At 39.3% G+C, this 17164-nt stretch overlaps 1 protein-coding gene across 1 annotated transcript in view; it reads left to right on the forward strand.

The window, feature by feature from the left end:
* The first annotated feature begins 503 nt into the window (after positions 1 to 503).
* UNC13B (unc-13 homolog B) overlaps positions 504 to 17164 on the forward strand; it is a 215393-nt gene continuing 198732 nt past the window's right edge. The window contains exon 1 of the mRNA XM_068973725.1: positions 504 to 583. Coding sequence (XP_068829826.1) covers positions 562 to 583 — 22 coding nt within the window. The 5' untranslated portion in view covers positions 504 to 561. The remainder of the gene's footprint in view (positions 584 to 17164) is intronic.

Below are 17164 nucleotides of genomic sequence, written 5' to 3' on the forward strand. Positions count from 1 at the left end.
CCTGGGTAGAAGCCACGCCCACATGAAAGGGGCACAAAGGGGCAATTCCCGCCTCACACAGGTGCCGGGGAAGCCCGCCCCTCCCGGCCCTAAGCCTCGTTAGTGGGCCGAGTTGCCTTCATTCTTTTACTGAGGCAAGCGGAAAGGGACCCCGCCTCCTACGTGCCCTTCGGGGGCGGGGCGGCGGACTGGGCGTGAGTTGATTGGCTGGGAGGCGGGGCGCCAGGGCTTGGCTCCATCCCGGCGCTCGCTGGGATCCCGGGTGGAGTGAGGGAGGGAGTCCCGATCGCCTTTACCTCCCAGCGATGGCGCCGTGGTGCCGCGCCCAGCCCCCCGCCTGCCGGCCGGTAGTCCCCACTATCGGGAGCCCGCTCAGACGGTGAAGATTGGAGCGGGTCAGACGGAGCGGCGGGACGCTGCCTGCGACGGGGACCATGAGGAGCGGCGAGACCCGCGGGGTCGACAGCGGGAACTGCCGCGGCACCTGCTAAGAGGGAAGAGGGAGCGGCCCGGCGCAGCGGCGGGGCGGGGGCGCGGCGGAGGATCGCCGGCTGCTCGGCCATGTCGCTGCTCTGCGTGCGCGGTGAGTGCACGGACGGGGTGGAGGGACCGAGGTCGCTCAGGGATCTCCACGAGCTTCCAGTGGGCGTCGGGTTACCACCTTTTCCAAACTTCACGCCCCGCCCGTGTCTCGGGGAACCATTATGTTGACTCCTTTATGAACATCTTGAGTTCTTTCCACTCTTGTTTTTCCTCACGCTCCTGTGAGGGACTGTTACCTCTCCGTTCCGGTGGCCATGTGACAGTGTTGTTGGCTGGCAGGCCCAGATCCTATTAAATAATATCTAGAGCTGTCCTCTAGTGAGAGTGGACGAGCTAGGGACCACGGATAGCGGGCGTCAATTCAGAGCGGGCAGCCTCTATTCTTTTCTTCCTTCTCGCCGCACCGTAAAATCTCAGTCGGCTTAGTAGCAGGTTCTTTCTAATCGTGCTTTGAAGGAGTACAGCTGTCATATCCCTCCTTCCAATGTATTTATTGGCGTTCCACCCCCCTGTTGCTTGTCTTTGTCCCCTGCTTCTCCTGTGTAGTCCAGGCTAACTGTATGCTCATATTCGACTTGAAAAGGTGTGTCGGCTTCTCTTCTTTCAGAGCAGAGCTTAAGCAGTATGATTTACTTATTTATATTTACTTCTCTCACACTAACTAAAGGTGAAGTCCTTTATTGCTTTTCCACTGAGGACGCTTGACCCACCTGAGACGATATTTTAACTCAAGAGCTTTGGGGTTTAAGATGAGGCAAGGTGTGTCGACTAAGCTTCATGAGGGTAGAGGCTGTTTCTTAATGGTTTTTGTGTTCTAGGCGCCTGATATAGTAGAAGCGCAGGGCTGGTTTTGAATGAGTGCAGGGACTGTGATTTTAGAGATTATCAGATCAGGAAAAGCAGGGTTTGGATTACCTATTGAATTTGATCTTGGGAAATTCAAGTTACAGCCTATCGTAATCGTGTTGAACAAGGTGGGATAAGGTGGCTCGGGTTGTGAGTGAGGGAATTTATCTATGAGAACCTTTTCCCAGCACCTTTCATTGGATAGAGTTCATGTTTCTTTTGATTCTGTGGATTAGAAGCATTGTTGGTTGTGATCTCTATTAAGTGTTTCCCCCAGCTTCTGGCAAATGAAACTGCTTTCCTCTGTTCTCTCCCACTGTTTTGTTAAATCTGTATTAACCCAAAATGGATTTGGTTATTTCTAGGGATTATGAGACACACAGAAATTTTCTTCCATGGTTGATTTTTCATTAATGAGAATTTTGCTTTGCTTTTAGTAAGACATTTTCTCTCAGCAGCTGGGAATCTATTTATTCCTTTAGATCCCTGCTGTTGAGTAGCAGGATTTGGGAGAGGTTGGGGTTTGCAGTGTCCCTTGGACAGTTTTAATTCTCTACTGCCACACTGTATTACAGAACTATCCCTTATGAAAGATTCTTCAGCCAGGAGCACTATTAAACCAGAAATTCCTCTTTAATTGAATTGATGCTTCAGAGAAGGAGCTGCTGCTTTCAGTTTGTTCTAATATTAGGCAGCTTTCATTTTCAAGGAATTCTGTTTAGCTAACTATGCTCTTTCTCTCTGTAATTGAAAAGAATCTGAAAAATAATGCACAATATATGTTAACACTGAGTCACTTTGCTGTATACTTGTAACTAATACAACACTGTGAATTAACCATAACTCAATTTAGAAAAAAAAAATTCAAACAGTATTTAATCTGATGTTGAATTTGACAAACTGATATTGATTTAATCATTCCAAATATCTCAATCAAGAAATCAATTTCTTGGTTTAAACCCTTTAATCATGCCTTATCCCCTGGAGGTTAAGGGTTCTCAGTAGTATGACTCTAGGCCTTTTGGCCCTATGTTCTTGCCCATCCTTACACAGTTATTTTGCTCAGCACTAGCTTTGTTCATTCGCACCATGGCAGCATTCTGTTTTCTGCTTGTTGAAAGTGTGTTCTTCCTTTCCTAGCTTATAGTCTACTTTTGTTGTTGAAAATGTCCTCAGTGCCTCACTCCGCAGTGATCTTTCTCTTTTAATGCTTCAAATTCCTTAAAACATGAATTACTTATGATATGAATAGTGCTGCTGATTTGGTGATGAATTGTATACTGCCTAGCAACTACTCTTGCTCTGTGTTCATGGTGACCCAGCCTAGGGAGATAAAAGCACTGGTCAGATCAGTTCTGGAATTCTGTGTTCAATTAGGGTATTTGATTCTAAGAGGCAAACTGAGAAATTAGTTTGTTCAGAGGAGAATAATTAGAATAACGAAGGGTGTAAAAACCATTTGAGGAATTGGGAGGTTTTATTCTTGCAGAAGGATCATAATAGTAAATGAAAATTGTCTAAACTGTTGCTCAGAGAGAACTAGGACAAGTCAGCCAGTGTTGAAAATGATAGGAGACATTTTAGCTTTTAACATAAGAAAGAACTTACAGAGTTGTTAACAAATGGAATGGACTACTTATGAGAATTTTTAACATAGGATACTTAAGCAGAGATTGAATGAGTGGTAAAAGGAATTTCAACGTTGAGTAGGATATTAGACTTGAATTTTGAAAAAAAAATTCTTTTATATAATTCACTTAAGTCTTTCTTCAAGTATCTGGCACAGCTTTCCTCACAATACTGGTATCTTTTGCTTCCATAGGAGCCTGTACCACCTAAACAACTCCAGTAAACTAAATCAAGGATTTTCTTTAACTTTTGATGTCTTGATGTTCATGACTGTTTTCTCCAAATAAATAAGCACTTTGAGAATTGAGTCTTTCCATATTTCTTTGTAATTGCTATAGTGCTTATAACGGAGCTCTGGATTTTTCTCCCTAATTTCAACTAAAAGTGACCATACTTATTAAAAAATCTAAAACAAAAAAAGTTTTGGGGGTATAAGAAGCAATATATGCTAACATACTGTTAATCACAGAAAATTGAGAAAATCCAGAAAAGTGTAAAAAGGAAACTAAAAATCATCATGGTCCTATCACTTGCTCAGCATCGTTAAGTTTTTTGTTCATTGCTTTCATTGTTTTTATTATAGAGGTGATATATATGTATGATAAGAAATTCAGTTTAGGATGTGACGTGAAAGGACAAAGTTCTCCTGTCTTCATTCCCTATTCTTACTCCCCAGAGGTAACTACTGTTTACTCTTTCTTATCCATCTTGGAAATTTTCATTACATTTAAGTATATAGATTCTACAATTGGAGGTATATTTAACTTTTTAAAAAGCTTAATGATTTATTTTCCTATTAGCTTTTGTGAGTTTAAATTGTTCCTTTTAATGGCTGTGGAGTACCGTTTCATTTTATGAGCATATGTAAGTTAACCAGTTTCATATTGATGAACGATCAGAATTTTTTTTGCTATTATAAATTTTGCCTTTATAAACAATATAATTTTGCTGTTATAAACAATGCCACAATGAACATCGCTATAGATAGTTTTATTATTTTTGGAGATCACCAGTCAGCTTTCCATCTGTCTTTTCTGTGTGATTTGCTCATTGCTGTTCTCTTGGCATAATAATTATACTTACCTGGACCCATTAGCAAAGCAGGTACCTCAGGAGCTCTCATATCAGCAATCCTCTATTAGAAGCAGGTCCTTTACCAGAGTGGGTAAAACTTTATGTTTACCAAAATCCTGAAGACCTCAGCTCTTTTAAGTTTGACCTGTGATTTTCACATACTTGTTTATCTTCTTTGATTATTTAAAAATTTATTTTCTGTGTGTTAGTCGCTCAGTTGTGTCCAACTCTTTGCAACTCTATGGACTGAAGCCCGCCAGGCTCCTTTGTCCATGGAATTCTCCAGGCAAGAATACTGGAGTGGTTTGTCATTACCATTTCCCGGGGATGTTTCCAACCCAGGGATCGAACCTGAGTCTCCTGCACTGCAGGCAGATTCTTTACTGTCTGAGCCACCAAAGATACTGAATATTTATTACTTGTGTTTTTAAAACAGAACAAACCAATATCACTAGTAATGAGAACTATATCAAGTCGATGTATGTTGTGACTTGCCCTTAGAAAAACTTATATTTTATAAGCACATATCAGTCATCTAACTAACTGAACAGATACTACTGGGAAATTCTTAGAAGGTAGACTCTGATGGACACTCAGGACACCTGTTGATTGTGGGTTAATTCTAGCCTGAGAAGACTCCAGAGATATATTTTGATTTATTATCCCTCTGAAAAGTAGGAATAATAATGATTTTAGAGTTTTCAGGTATAAGAACAGGTTGGTCAGCGGTTTCTTCTCATCTTATTTCTGCAACATTGTCATCTGCCTCAGCTAACTCCTTGCTGCTGGGTTTTCATCACATCAAGTAAAGTAGTTTCTGCCCTCATGAACAGAGTTGCTGCTGGGTTCCTTTTGCTTAGCTGTGGCTGTAGGAAGTTGATTATGCCTTATTTGAGCCAGGCAGCAGGGAAGGGGAAAAGGACCAATTTCCTCTGCCAAAGAGAGTTGTCACAATTGTGTTCTTCCTTATAAGCAGTACATTCTGTAATTTTTTTAGTTTTTGGAGGTTAGGTTTCTAGATGTTGCACTCTTTAGGCCAGCAGGCTGAGTGTTGATCCTGTTTTACCAGTGCAAGGTATTTCAGACTTTGCTATGTGAATTTGTTTAAAGTTTGGGATGTGTATCATTCGTAAATATTTGTAGAGTACCTTTTTTATGCCTGTTTATGATGCATATCTGTAGATAAGAGTCCAAGCAATCTACATAGGTCTTAAATGTTAATATCTCCTTTCTTAGATAAACTCAGAATCCATTAGGATTATTAAGTCTGAGTTGGGATAAGTAGAATAAATTAAGTTCCTGCTAGAGTGGGGAAATACTACACTATTTTTTCTAACTTTTAAATAAAGCACTATTCTTTAAGTTGGGGTGTTCTATACATACATTATAGTGGACTGTCTTTAATAAAGTTCAGAAAAGAGTCAATATTTATATATTAAAAATTTTTTGATTTATATGTATATTAAAGTAAACAAGTCTTTAAGTATATGACTCACTGAATTATCACCAAGTGAACACACTCATGTGATCACCACCTTGGTCAAGAAATAGAATACTACTAACACCCCAGAAGCCCACGTACTCTTCCTTTCAGTCAGTACTTCCTCCCATTTCCCCCAAAGGTAATGTTATACTATTCCAACGCTACAAAATAGTTTAGTATTTTTTTTTGGTAACTATTAAACTTCACTTATTTATTTTTTTAAAATAAACTTTATTTTTAAAGAGCAGTTTTAGGCTCACAGCAAAATATAATATAGTTTGCCTGTTTTTGAGCTTTTAAGAATTGATGTATTATTGACATATTGGACTTCTCATAAATGGAATTATACAATACTTTTTGGGGGAATGCTTCTTCTGCTTAATCTTATGCTTATCAGATGCTTCCACTTGATGCATTTTGCAGTAGTTTATTTATATTGCTGTGTAGCAGCTCAGTATATGAATATGCCGCAGTTTATTTACCTTTGCTGGATATATTTCTTTTTCTGTCTTGGACTGTGATTTTATAATGCCACTCCAAATGTTTCTGTATGTTGTGTCTTTTGGTCTTACATTCGTATGTATTTCTGATGGGTGTGTGTATATATATGTGGGATCAAAATACTTGTTATGTTCAACTATAAGTTGATAATGTAAAACAGTCTTCTAAGATCTACCAGTTTACCCTCCTAGTAAGTGTATTTCTGATATTCATCAAAAAGAAAAAAAAAAAGGAAATTTGGCCAGGTTATCAAACCATTTCATAGGAATTAATACATACTTTTTGCATGTAAATCCTATAGGCTTGGTAATGTCTTTTTTTTTTTTTAAATGACCTGACCATTATGCTCAAATTGATGCCTCACATTTAAGACTGAAATTTGTGGCTCTCATTTTTTTGAAAGAAATATTGAATTCTTATTTATCATGCTGAACAAAGATAATAGCTTAGCCCTGAACTTAGTGGCATTACATACCTTTAAAAAGGAATATCATTTTTCTAAAGAGAGAAGTTACATATTTTTATTTTTGCAACTTTTTTGTAAGTCTGAAATTATTTTTGGGGCTTCCCTGGTGGCTGAGAGGTTAAAGTGTCTGCCTGCAATGTGGGAGACCTGGGTTCGATCCCTGGATCAGGAAGATCCCCTGGAGAAGGAAATGGCAACCCACTCCAGTATTCTTGCCTGGAGAATCCCATGGACGGAGGAGCCTGGTGGTCTACAGTCCATGGGGTCGCAAAGAGTTGGATACGACTGAGCGACTTCACTCACTAAGTCACTAATTATTTATAGATGAAAAGTTTTAAAAGAAATTACTGACATGAGAAAATGCATGTGAACATGGAGCTCAATGAAAAAGGGGATAAGGAGAAAGGTCAAACGGTAGGTAACTGTAGGGGGGAAAAGGCTGAAAAGATACATATCAAGATATTAACAGTGAGAAGCTCCTAATGGCCAAAGATGGGCAATTTGCATCATCAATAAGGATAAAACCCACAAGGTTGAAGTACATCAGCTATGTTTATATCTATGACTTCGTCATATTGAAAATAACAGCAACTAATTGGTCACTGTTGGAGGACCACATATTTTGATAAGATTTGAACTGTCAGAGAAGGGCGGTGAGATCCATTTTCTTAGGGCTATATAAAAATAACTTATTTCCTTTTGTATAGAATACTTAGGTGTAGCTGCTCCTGATGAGGAAGATCAGGCAACCAGCTTTGTATTTCCTCCTTTGTTGTGATCTTTCTGTGATTACTGAGAAAGAAAAGAAAAATGTAGGTATTGGTAGAATTTTGTGTTCAGCCTTATAAAGGAAATTGTCTCATTCTTCCATTTGTCTTCTTTAGTAAAAATAAATTCTCAGGTGTAATCTCCAAAAGCAACTATTTGAGAGAGGCCCTGACATCAAAGGAAAAAGTCATCAAGGCTTCCTTTTTGGTGTGTGCAGTGAACCCCATAGTGATCAAATATGTGGTCAAAATATGACAAGAGAAATTTCATGCTAGGGTGTATGTATACAAATTGTTTCCTCCTAAGCAATTATAGAAAACAGGAAAAATAAATTCTTAATCACAAGAAAGTACATATTTCCAGAAAGAAAAATCTTTTTTTCTATTACTTCTTTCTATGCATTTAGTTCTTAGTACTTTTTTGGGACTGGAGAACAGATAGGCCTGTGGACTGTGTTAGGCTATTAATTTTCTCTTGCAGCTGTTTGCCTTAATAATTTTCATAGTGTTTTACTATAAGTGGTATTGAGAAGAGGCTAGAGGGCTGTGAATGAGGAAGATTCACCTAGCAGCTAAGGGACTGGACAGTGGGAAGGTAATTGCTTTTATATGTGATTCAGAGTGGGACAGAGATGATTCAAAGGGCTAGCTCACTGATGTTTCTGTTAGTTATGAGCCAAATTTGTAGAGCCTTTATCTGCAAATGGATACAGAAAATCTGCTTGGCAAGGAGAGGATGGTGAGTGATACAGATATCTCTGTCTACCTCATTTCAGCCATCCATACCTATGATCACATCCTAGAGTTATGTCACTCCTTGGAATGGTGCTCTGCTTTTATAATTTCAAACTTCATCATCTGACTATCTGATGATGCTCTCCAGTGTGTCTTTCTTGCTTTTACTCTTACTATGCTTTACTAGTGTGATATGGGGTAGATATTAAAAGTTTTGGTTTTAGGCAGATCTGAGTTAGAGAGTTGACTCATTGGAAAAGACTTTGATGCTGGGAGGGATTGAGGGCAGGAGAAGAAGGGGATGACAGAGGATGAGATGGCTGGATGGCATCACTGGCTCGATGGACGCGAGTCTGAGTGAACTCTGGGAGTTGGTGATGGACAGGGAGACCTGGCGTGCTGCGATTCATGGGGTCGCAAAGAGTCGGACACGACTGAGCGACTGAACTGAACTGAACTGAGTTAGTGAATATATCAGCTCCACCACTTATGTTGTATATGTTGTATATCCTTACATGTTACTTAACCTTAATTTCTACATCTTTAAAATTTACACATCTATTCAAACTATTTATGAAGCTCCTATTAAAGGTAGATACACAAGTAAAGAATATGATTTCAGGAACTTCCCTGGAAGTCTAGTGGTTGAGACTCTGCACTTTCAATGCAGGGGATGTGGCATGGGTTTAATTCCTTGTTGGGGAACTAAGCTCCCAAATGCCATGCAGTGTGGCCAGAGGGGAAAAAAAAAGATATAAAATAAACAATACAATATAAAGGATTAACAAGTTAAAGGTTAATTAAATCCAAATTCTAATAAAAATAGAAACATCAGGGCTGGAAAATGGATCATACCTAAAAGATACTGCCAACATTAAAAAGTACTGTGAACTCAGTTCAAGATGGAGGAGTAGAAGGATGTGTGCTCATCTCCGCCTGCAGGAGCACCAAAATCACAACTAGCTGTTGAGCAACCATTGACAAGAGGATACTGGAGGCCACCAAAGAAAGATACCCCATGTCCAAAGACAAAAGAAGCTGCAACAAGGTGATAGGAGGGGTGTAAACATGATATCAAATCTCATACCCCTTGAGAAGGTGACCCACAATCTGGAGCACGGTAATACCAAAGATGTTCTCCCACTGTTGTGAAGTTTCTGAGCCTCATGTCAGGCTTCCCAACCTGAGGATCCAGCAAAGGGACCAGAAATCCCCAAGGAATCTGACCTTGAAGGCCTATGGGTTTGATTATAGGACTTCCCACAGGATGGGGGGAAACAGAGACTCCACTCTTGGAGGGCACAAACAAAATCTTGTGCACTCCAAGACCCAGGGAAAAGGAGCAGTGACCCCACAGGAAACGGAATCAGAACTACCTGCTAGTGTTGGAGGGTCTCCTGTGGAGGTGTGTGTTAGCAGTGGCTTGCCATGAGGATGGGATACTGGCAGCAGCTTGTACTGGAAGGGGCCCCTTGGCATTAAGTCCTTTTGGAGGTTACCACTAACCCTACTATGGAGCTCAGTAGACCCCAGGGCTGGGTCACTCAGACCAGACAACTAACAGGGAGGGTGCAACCCCACCCATCAGCAGGTAACTGGATTATAGTTTTACTGAGCATAGCCCTGCCCACCAGAGCGAGACCCAGTTTTTCCCACCACCAGTTTCTCTGATCAGGAAGCTTATACAAGCCTCTTAGCCTTCTCCATCAGAGAGAAGACATAAGAAGCAAGAAGAACCACAGTCCCACAATGGCTGGAACCAAAAATCACACCACAGAAAGTTAACCAGGATGAAAAAGTAGGGGGTTTTTGTTCCAGACGAAGGGACAAGATAAAACCCCAGGGAAACAACCAAATGAAGTGGAGATAGGCAACCTTCCAAAAAAATAATTCATAATGCTAGTGAAGATGATTCAGGATCTTGGATAAAGAATGAAGGCAAAGATTGAGAAGATGCAATAAATGTTTACCAAAGACCTAGAAGGATTAAAGAACAAACAGAGAGGAACAATACATTCAGATCAGTTCAGTCACTCAATCATGTCTGACTCTTTGCAACCCCATGGATCACAGCACGCCAGGCCTCCCTGTCCATCACCAACTCCCGGACTTCACTCAAACTCATGTCCATCGAGTCAGTGATGCCATCTAGCCATCTCATCCTCTGTCATCCCCTTCTGCTCCTGCCCCCAATCCCTCGAAGCATCAGGGTCTTTTCCAATGAGTCAACTCTTCGCATGAGGTGGCCAAAATATTGGAGTTTCAGCTTCAACATCAGTCTCTCCAATGAACACCCAGGACTGATCTCCTTTAGAATGGACTGATTGGATCTCCTTGCAGTCCAAGGGACACTCAAGAGTCTTCTCCAACACCATAGTTCAGAAGCATCAATTCTTCGGCGCTCAGCTTTCTTCACAGTCCAACTCTCACATCCATACATGACCACTGGAAAAACCATACGCTTGACCAGACCATTACTTTGTTGGCAAAGTAATATCTCTGCTTTTCAATATGCTGTCTAGGTTGGTCATAACTTTCCTTCCAAGGAGTAAGCGTCTTTTAATTTCATGGCTACAGTCACCATCTGCAGTGATTTTGGAGCCCCCCAGAATAAAGTCCGACACTGTTTCTACTGTTTCCCCATCTATCTGCCATGAAGTGATGGGACCGGATGCCATGATCTTAGTTTTCTGAACAATACATTAGAAGGAATCAATAGCAGAATAACTGATGCAGAAGAACAGATAAATGACCTGGAGGACAGAATGGTGGAAATAACTGCTGCAGAGCAGACTACATAAAAAAAGAATGAAAAAAAAAAATGAAGACAACCTAAGAGACCTCTGGGACAACATTAAATGTACCTACATTCACATTATAGGAGTCCCAGAAGGAGGAGAGAGAGCGAGAGAGAGAGGACCCAAGAAAATATTTGAAGAAATAATAGCTGAAAACTTACCCTACATGGTAAAGAATCTGCCTGCAATGCGGAGACATGGGTTCAGTCCCTGGGTTGGGAAGATCCCCTGGAGAAGGAAATGGCCACCCACTCCAGTATTCTTGCCTGGAGAATTCCATGGACAGAGGAGCCTGGCAGGCTACAGTTCATGGGGTTGCAGAGTTGGACATGACTGAGCAACTAACGTATATGTATACCTAACATGGGAATGAAAATAGTCAAATGAGTCCAGGAAGCAGAGAGCCTCAGGCAGGATAAACCCAAGGAGGAACACTGATACACATAGTAATCAAAATGACGAAAATTAAAGACAAAATATTAAAAGCAACAAGGGAAAAATGACAGATAACACACAAGGGAACTACCATAAGGTTATCAGCTGATTTGTCAACAGAAACTACAAGCCAGAAGGGAAGGGCATAATATATTTAAAGTGATGAAAGGGAATAACCTACAACAAAGAGTACTCTACCCAGCAAGACTCTCATTCAGATTTGATGGAGAAATCAAAAGCTTTCCAGACAAGCAAAAGTTGAGAGAGTTCAGCACCACCAAACCAGCTTTACAACAAATTTTAAAGGAATTTCTTTAGGCAGGAGACACAAGAGAGGGGAAAAATCTACACCAAATAAACCAGAAACAATTAGGAAAATAGTAATAGGATCATACATATCGGTAATTACCTTAACTGTAAATGGATTAAATGCACCAACCAAATAGACTGCCTGGGCAGATTGAGAACATGTGCATGTATGCACTTCCACTTATCACATCACTCTACTTGACCCCTCAAATTGTATGTAATTATTTTATATTGTTATATTATTTTATATCATGTTTTCATTGTGGTTTGCAACTATAATTATCTTCTATTTTTTTGTCTGGCTATTGATTGTGAAAACATAAACATTTTTTACTATTTTGATCATGGTTTTAATACTGATTATTTAATAATTAATTTTAATAAATTTAATATTAAATTTAATAATTTCTTAGCGATTATATATTTAATACCATTGTATCATGATTGGTCAACAGGAAATCATAGAATTCTATATTACTAAAACTACCATTTAATAGAAAAGCAGTTTTTAAAATCCAGATGTGTAATAGAATTACCTTGTAATTTTTTGAAAAATGCAAATCCCCAGGTACTGCTCTTCTTCTCCAAAGCTCCAGATGTGTTTCTAATGAGCACCCATGTTTAAAAACATCTGGACTATATGATCATCTTTTATCTAGTTTGTTTCATTTTTAAAATTTCATATTTAGTGCTCCCATATCATTTAGTTTATGTTTTCCAATTTCTCTGCCTCTTTTTTTTGTTGTACTTTCTTAAGCCTTTAACAAGCATCATACAAAAGCTTATGTATGCATATGTATAGTATGTATAATATATACATTTTAGAAAATTTATGAATTTTTGCCTAGCTGAAAAAATTTATGACATTTTGATTCCACTATATTTCTCTATATAGAGAAATACTATACTATATGTTTAACAACATATACAATATGTTGTTAAAAAAAAAACAAGAAATTAACACGTGATACAGTATTTTAACTAAAGTACAGATTTTGTTCAAATTTCACAAAATTTTATGCTAGTGTCCATTATTTGTTTTTGTACCTTATTTAAGACTCCACATTGTATTTGACTGCATTGAGCAGCTGCAACGAATTCTGGTAAATTCTGTTTTCATTTTTGTTCTATTACAAATATTTTCTAATTTTCCTTGTTATGGCTTCTTAGTTATACCCCTCATCTAAAAGTGGACATTTAATTTCCAAATGTGTGGGATTTTATTTAAAGTGTCTTTAATATTAACTTCTCATTTAAATGCTTTCTTCTCTGCCGTCACCCCTGTGGTTTTTTTTCAGTCTAATTTTACTTAGGCTTTCAATGGCTAAGTTGAAGATATCTCTTGGTAAATGTCACATTGCACTTAAAAACATGTGGATTATTTTCAAATATCTTTTGATATTGATTCTACTGTAATTCCACAGTGACAAGAGAATAGGCTCTGTATGATTTTGATATGTTTAGACCATGACATTTTTGCACCTTGTTTGATGTCCCTGGATATGTTCCAGTGTCTCCTAGTTTCTCGTCTGTGGGAACGTTGAATAGAATTTATATCCTGCTGTTGTGTGAAAATTGTATAAATTTTAATTATGTTGAATTGGTTCACAGTGCTTTTCAGGTCTACTATATCCTACTTCTCTGTATCTTTATTCTGTTAGTTTTGAGTTTGATATTGAAACTTCAACTAAAAATCTTAATTTTTGTACTTAAAAATAATTGTAATATGCAATGGAACTATATGTAATATTCTTCTGTATTTTCCAAGTCACCTGTAAATGTGTTATCATACATACTTTAATAATTAAAAAAAATTTTAAAAGATACTGTAAGATTCAAGTCATATACATTAAAATGTACAAATATCAATCATACCTCAATAAAATATTATTTAAAAGTAATATGATTTCAGGTAATCATAAATACAGTGAAGATAAGAAAGTAGGATAAAGAGATTGAGAGTGAGCTGAGTGACAGCTAATTGAAGTAGGATTTTCAAGGAAGGCCTCATTGACGAGTTAACATGGGAGCTGAGACCTGAATGAGGAGAAGGAACCATCAGAGACCTGAGGTAAGTTTTTCAGGCAAAGTGAATTGGAAGCAGATATTTGAGGGGAAGGTGAAAAAGAAGGGGTTACTAGAAGAGTGGTATATAGAGAGGTAGGCAGAGGCTAAGTCATATGAGGTCCTATAGTTCATACCAAAGAGTTTCAGTGTTACTGTAAATAGCATTGGAAGCCACTGAGTGGTTCTAAGCAAAAGCGATGCTTCGATTTACAGCCAGTTTGTGGTGAATGGACTGGAGTGGGTAGCCAGTGGAAGCATGGGGTCCACTTGGAGTGTCCAGTGAGAGATGGATAAAGGCTTGTAATAAGGTAGTAGTACTAGAGATGGTGAAGATAGGTATAGCAAAGTATCACTGAGATGACTGTGAAAGTGATTAGCAATATCCCAGGATTGAGTGAGCACTTCCTTCAGTGTAAAAATAGTGTTAATCATCTTCATCTGGCTCTGTGACATCTGTTTATCTAAGTCAAGAAGTCATCCTAGACTTCTCAGTTGAGGAAAGAAACTTGTTAGGTTCAGTTGAGTTCATGGTGTCTGTAAGATAAGTTTCATGTAAAATATGTTGAGTTTAGAAGTATTAGTCTTGTTGCAGGTGACCCTTCAAAATGGTACGTAAACATGTAGGGCCATAGCTTAGTAGAGAAGCCTGTGTTAGAGATAAATTTTGGAGTTGTAGGTATTTGGTAGTAAAATCATTAGCTTGAGTGAAATTGTGTATGGAGGATAAAAGAGGAGAAAAATGAGCTAATGCTGTACCTAAAGGGTTGGGTAGAAAAACTCATAGGTGTGGTCAAAACTGTAGGAAAAGGGAGGTGCTGTGTCAGTATCTGAAGCCAAGACTAGAAGCAGTTTCAAGAGGGAATGATCAGATGATCGAGATGAATGATACTGGTTGAGGATAAAGAAAAACAAGGTCATTGAATTTGAAAACGAGAACAGTTTCCTTAGAGGTAGTGTGAGAGTGGGCTTCCCATGTGGCGCCAGTGGTAAAGAACCTGCCTGCTAACTGCAGGAGACCTAAGAGATGCAGGTTCCACCCCTGGGTCCGGAAGATTCCCAGGAGGAGGGCATGGCAACCCATTTCAGTATTCTTGCCTGGAGAATCCTGTGAACAGAGGAGCCTGGTCGGCTACAGTCTGTGGGGTCGTAAAGAGTCAGACATGACTGAAGCAACTTAGCATGCACACATGTACGCAAGCAGTGTGAGAGTAAGCATCATATCAACATGGTTGAAGAGTATCAGGGAAGGGAATAAATGGAATCAGGAGGTGTAGGCTACTTATTCAGAAGTTTTGCAATGAAGAGAAGGGTGGCAGCCCAGTGGTTAAGACACTGTGCTTCCAGTGCTTCCACTGCCAGGGGGCACAGTTTGATCCCTGGTCCAATCAAGAAACTAAGATGCTGCATGCCTATGGGTATGGCAAAAGAAGAGAAGCGTTGAGAGTGGTCTTAAGAGTAAGGAAATTTGAATGTTTGGAACTCAGATGAAAGGGATCTATAAGATGTCAAGACGAGTTGGGGGGTAAGTAGAGAAAATAACTGATTTCTATGTAAAGTAGAATGCAAGATTATTAGCTGAAGGTGGGGCGGTTGAGATGATTTAGCAAGCTCGAGGAGTGCTAAAGGATTCATTCATTCATTATTTCAGTACCTTATTATGCCACATACTTGGGGCAGAATTGTGATTTTTAAAAATCCCTTGCCTTCTTAGAAGTTATATGGACTAGTGAGGGAGCTAGACATTAAGTAAATAAAAATGATACAAGTTAATGTAAAATTACATCTAGAAAAAAAAATACAGCCATGATTTGTGCTATAAAGGAGAGAATGTTATGAGACCATGTGCTCAGAAAAGTTTCCTACTCAAGTCAGAGAAGGATTACCTAATGAAGTTAAGGTTGAACTGAGATCTGGAAGAAGAGGAAGCCTTAGTGAGACAAGGGAAGAAAAATATTCTAGGCAGAAGAAATAATATGCGCAAAAGGCTTTGTGGTGAGGAGGAGGAGCTGAAAGAAGGCAGCTACAACTGGCATGCAGAGAGGGAGGGAAAACAGGTCAAGACAAGGGAGATAGGGCCTTGTAGGTCATGTTAGGGTGGAAGATTGGTGGGCATGACACTGAGGGGGAGAGGCAGAAGGATAAAAGTTTGTAAAGCATGGGGTTTAGAGTTGGCTTTAAGTTTGAATTCTTTTTTTCTACCATGGAAAACTTTTGGCAAGTGTCTTGACTATGAAGCTTCAATTTATGAATGAATCTGTTCAGTGTACCTAGGAGTTTAGAATTAAACCCTAAATGAGATCCTGTGATGAACAGAAGACAGGGATCAAGACCATCCCCAAGAAAAAGAAATGCAAAAAAGCAAAATGGCTGTCTGAGGAGGCCTTGCATATAGCTGTGAAAAGAAGAGAAACCAAAAGCAAAGGAGAAAATGAAAGATATACCCATTTGAATGCAGAGTTTCAAAGAATAGTAACGAGAGATAAGAAAGCCTTCCTCAGTGATCAGTGCAAAGAAATAGAGGAAAACAATAGAATGGGAAAGACCTGAGGTCTCTTCAAGAAAATTAGAAATACCAAGGGAACATTTCATGCAAAGATGGGCTCAATAAAGGACAGAAATGGTATGGACCTAACAGAAGCAGAAGATATCAAGAAGAGGTGGCAAGAATACACAGAAGAACTGTACAAAAAAGATCTTCATGACCCAGATAATCACAATGGTGTGATCACTCACCTAGAACCAGACATCCTGGAATGTGAAGTCAAATGGGCCTTAGGAAGCATTATTGTGAACAAAGCTAGTGGAGGTGATGGAATTCCAGTTGAATTATTTCAAATCCTAAAAGATGATGCTGTGAAAGTGCTGCACTCAATATGCCAGCAAATTTGGAAAACTCAGCAGTGGCCACAGGACTGGAAAAGGTCAGTTTTCATTCCAATCCCAAAGCAAGGCAATGCCAAAGAATGTTCAAACTACTGCACAATTGCACTCATCTCACACGCTAGTAAAGTAATGCTCAAAATTCTCCAAGCCAGGCTTCAGCAATACGTGAACTTCCAGATGTTCAAGCTGGATTTAGAAAAGGCAGAGGAACCAGAAATCAAATTGCCAACATCCGCTGGATCATGGAAAAGGCAAGAGAGTTCCAGAAAAACATCTATTTCTGCTTTATTGACTGTGCCAAAGCCTTTGACTGTGTGGATCACAATAAACTGTGGAAAATTCTGAAAGAGATGGGAATACCAGACCGCCTGACCTGTCTCTTGAGAAACCTGTATGCAGGCCAGGAAGTAACAGTTAGAACTGGACATGGAACAACGGACTGGTTCCAAATAGGAAAAGGAGTACATCAAAGCTGTATATTATTACCCTGCTTATTTAACTTATATGTAGAGTACATCATGAGAAATGCTGGGATGGAAGAAGCACAAGCTGGAATCAAGATTGCTGGGAGAAATATCAATAACCTCAGATATGCAGATGACACCACCCTTATGGCAGAAAGTGAAGA

Source organism: Capricornis sumatraensis, chromosome 6, assembly GCF_032405125.1.
Source record: "Capricornis sumatraensis isolate serow.1 chromosome 6, serow.2, whole genome shotgun sequence".
In the NCBI taxonomy this organism is placed as follows: Eukaryota; Metazoa; Chordata; class Mammalia; order Artiodactyla; family Bovidae; genus Capricornis; species Capricornis sumatraensis.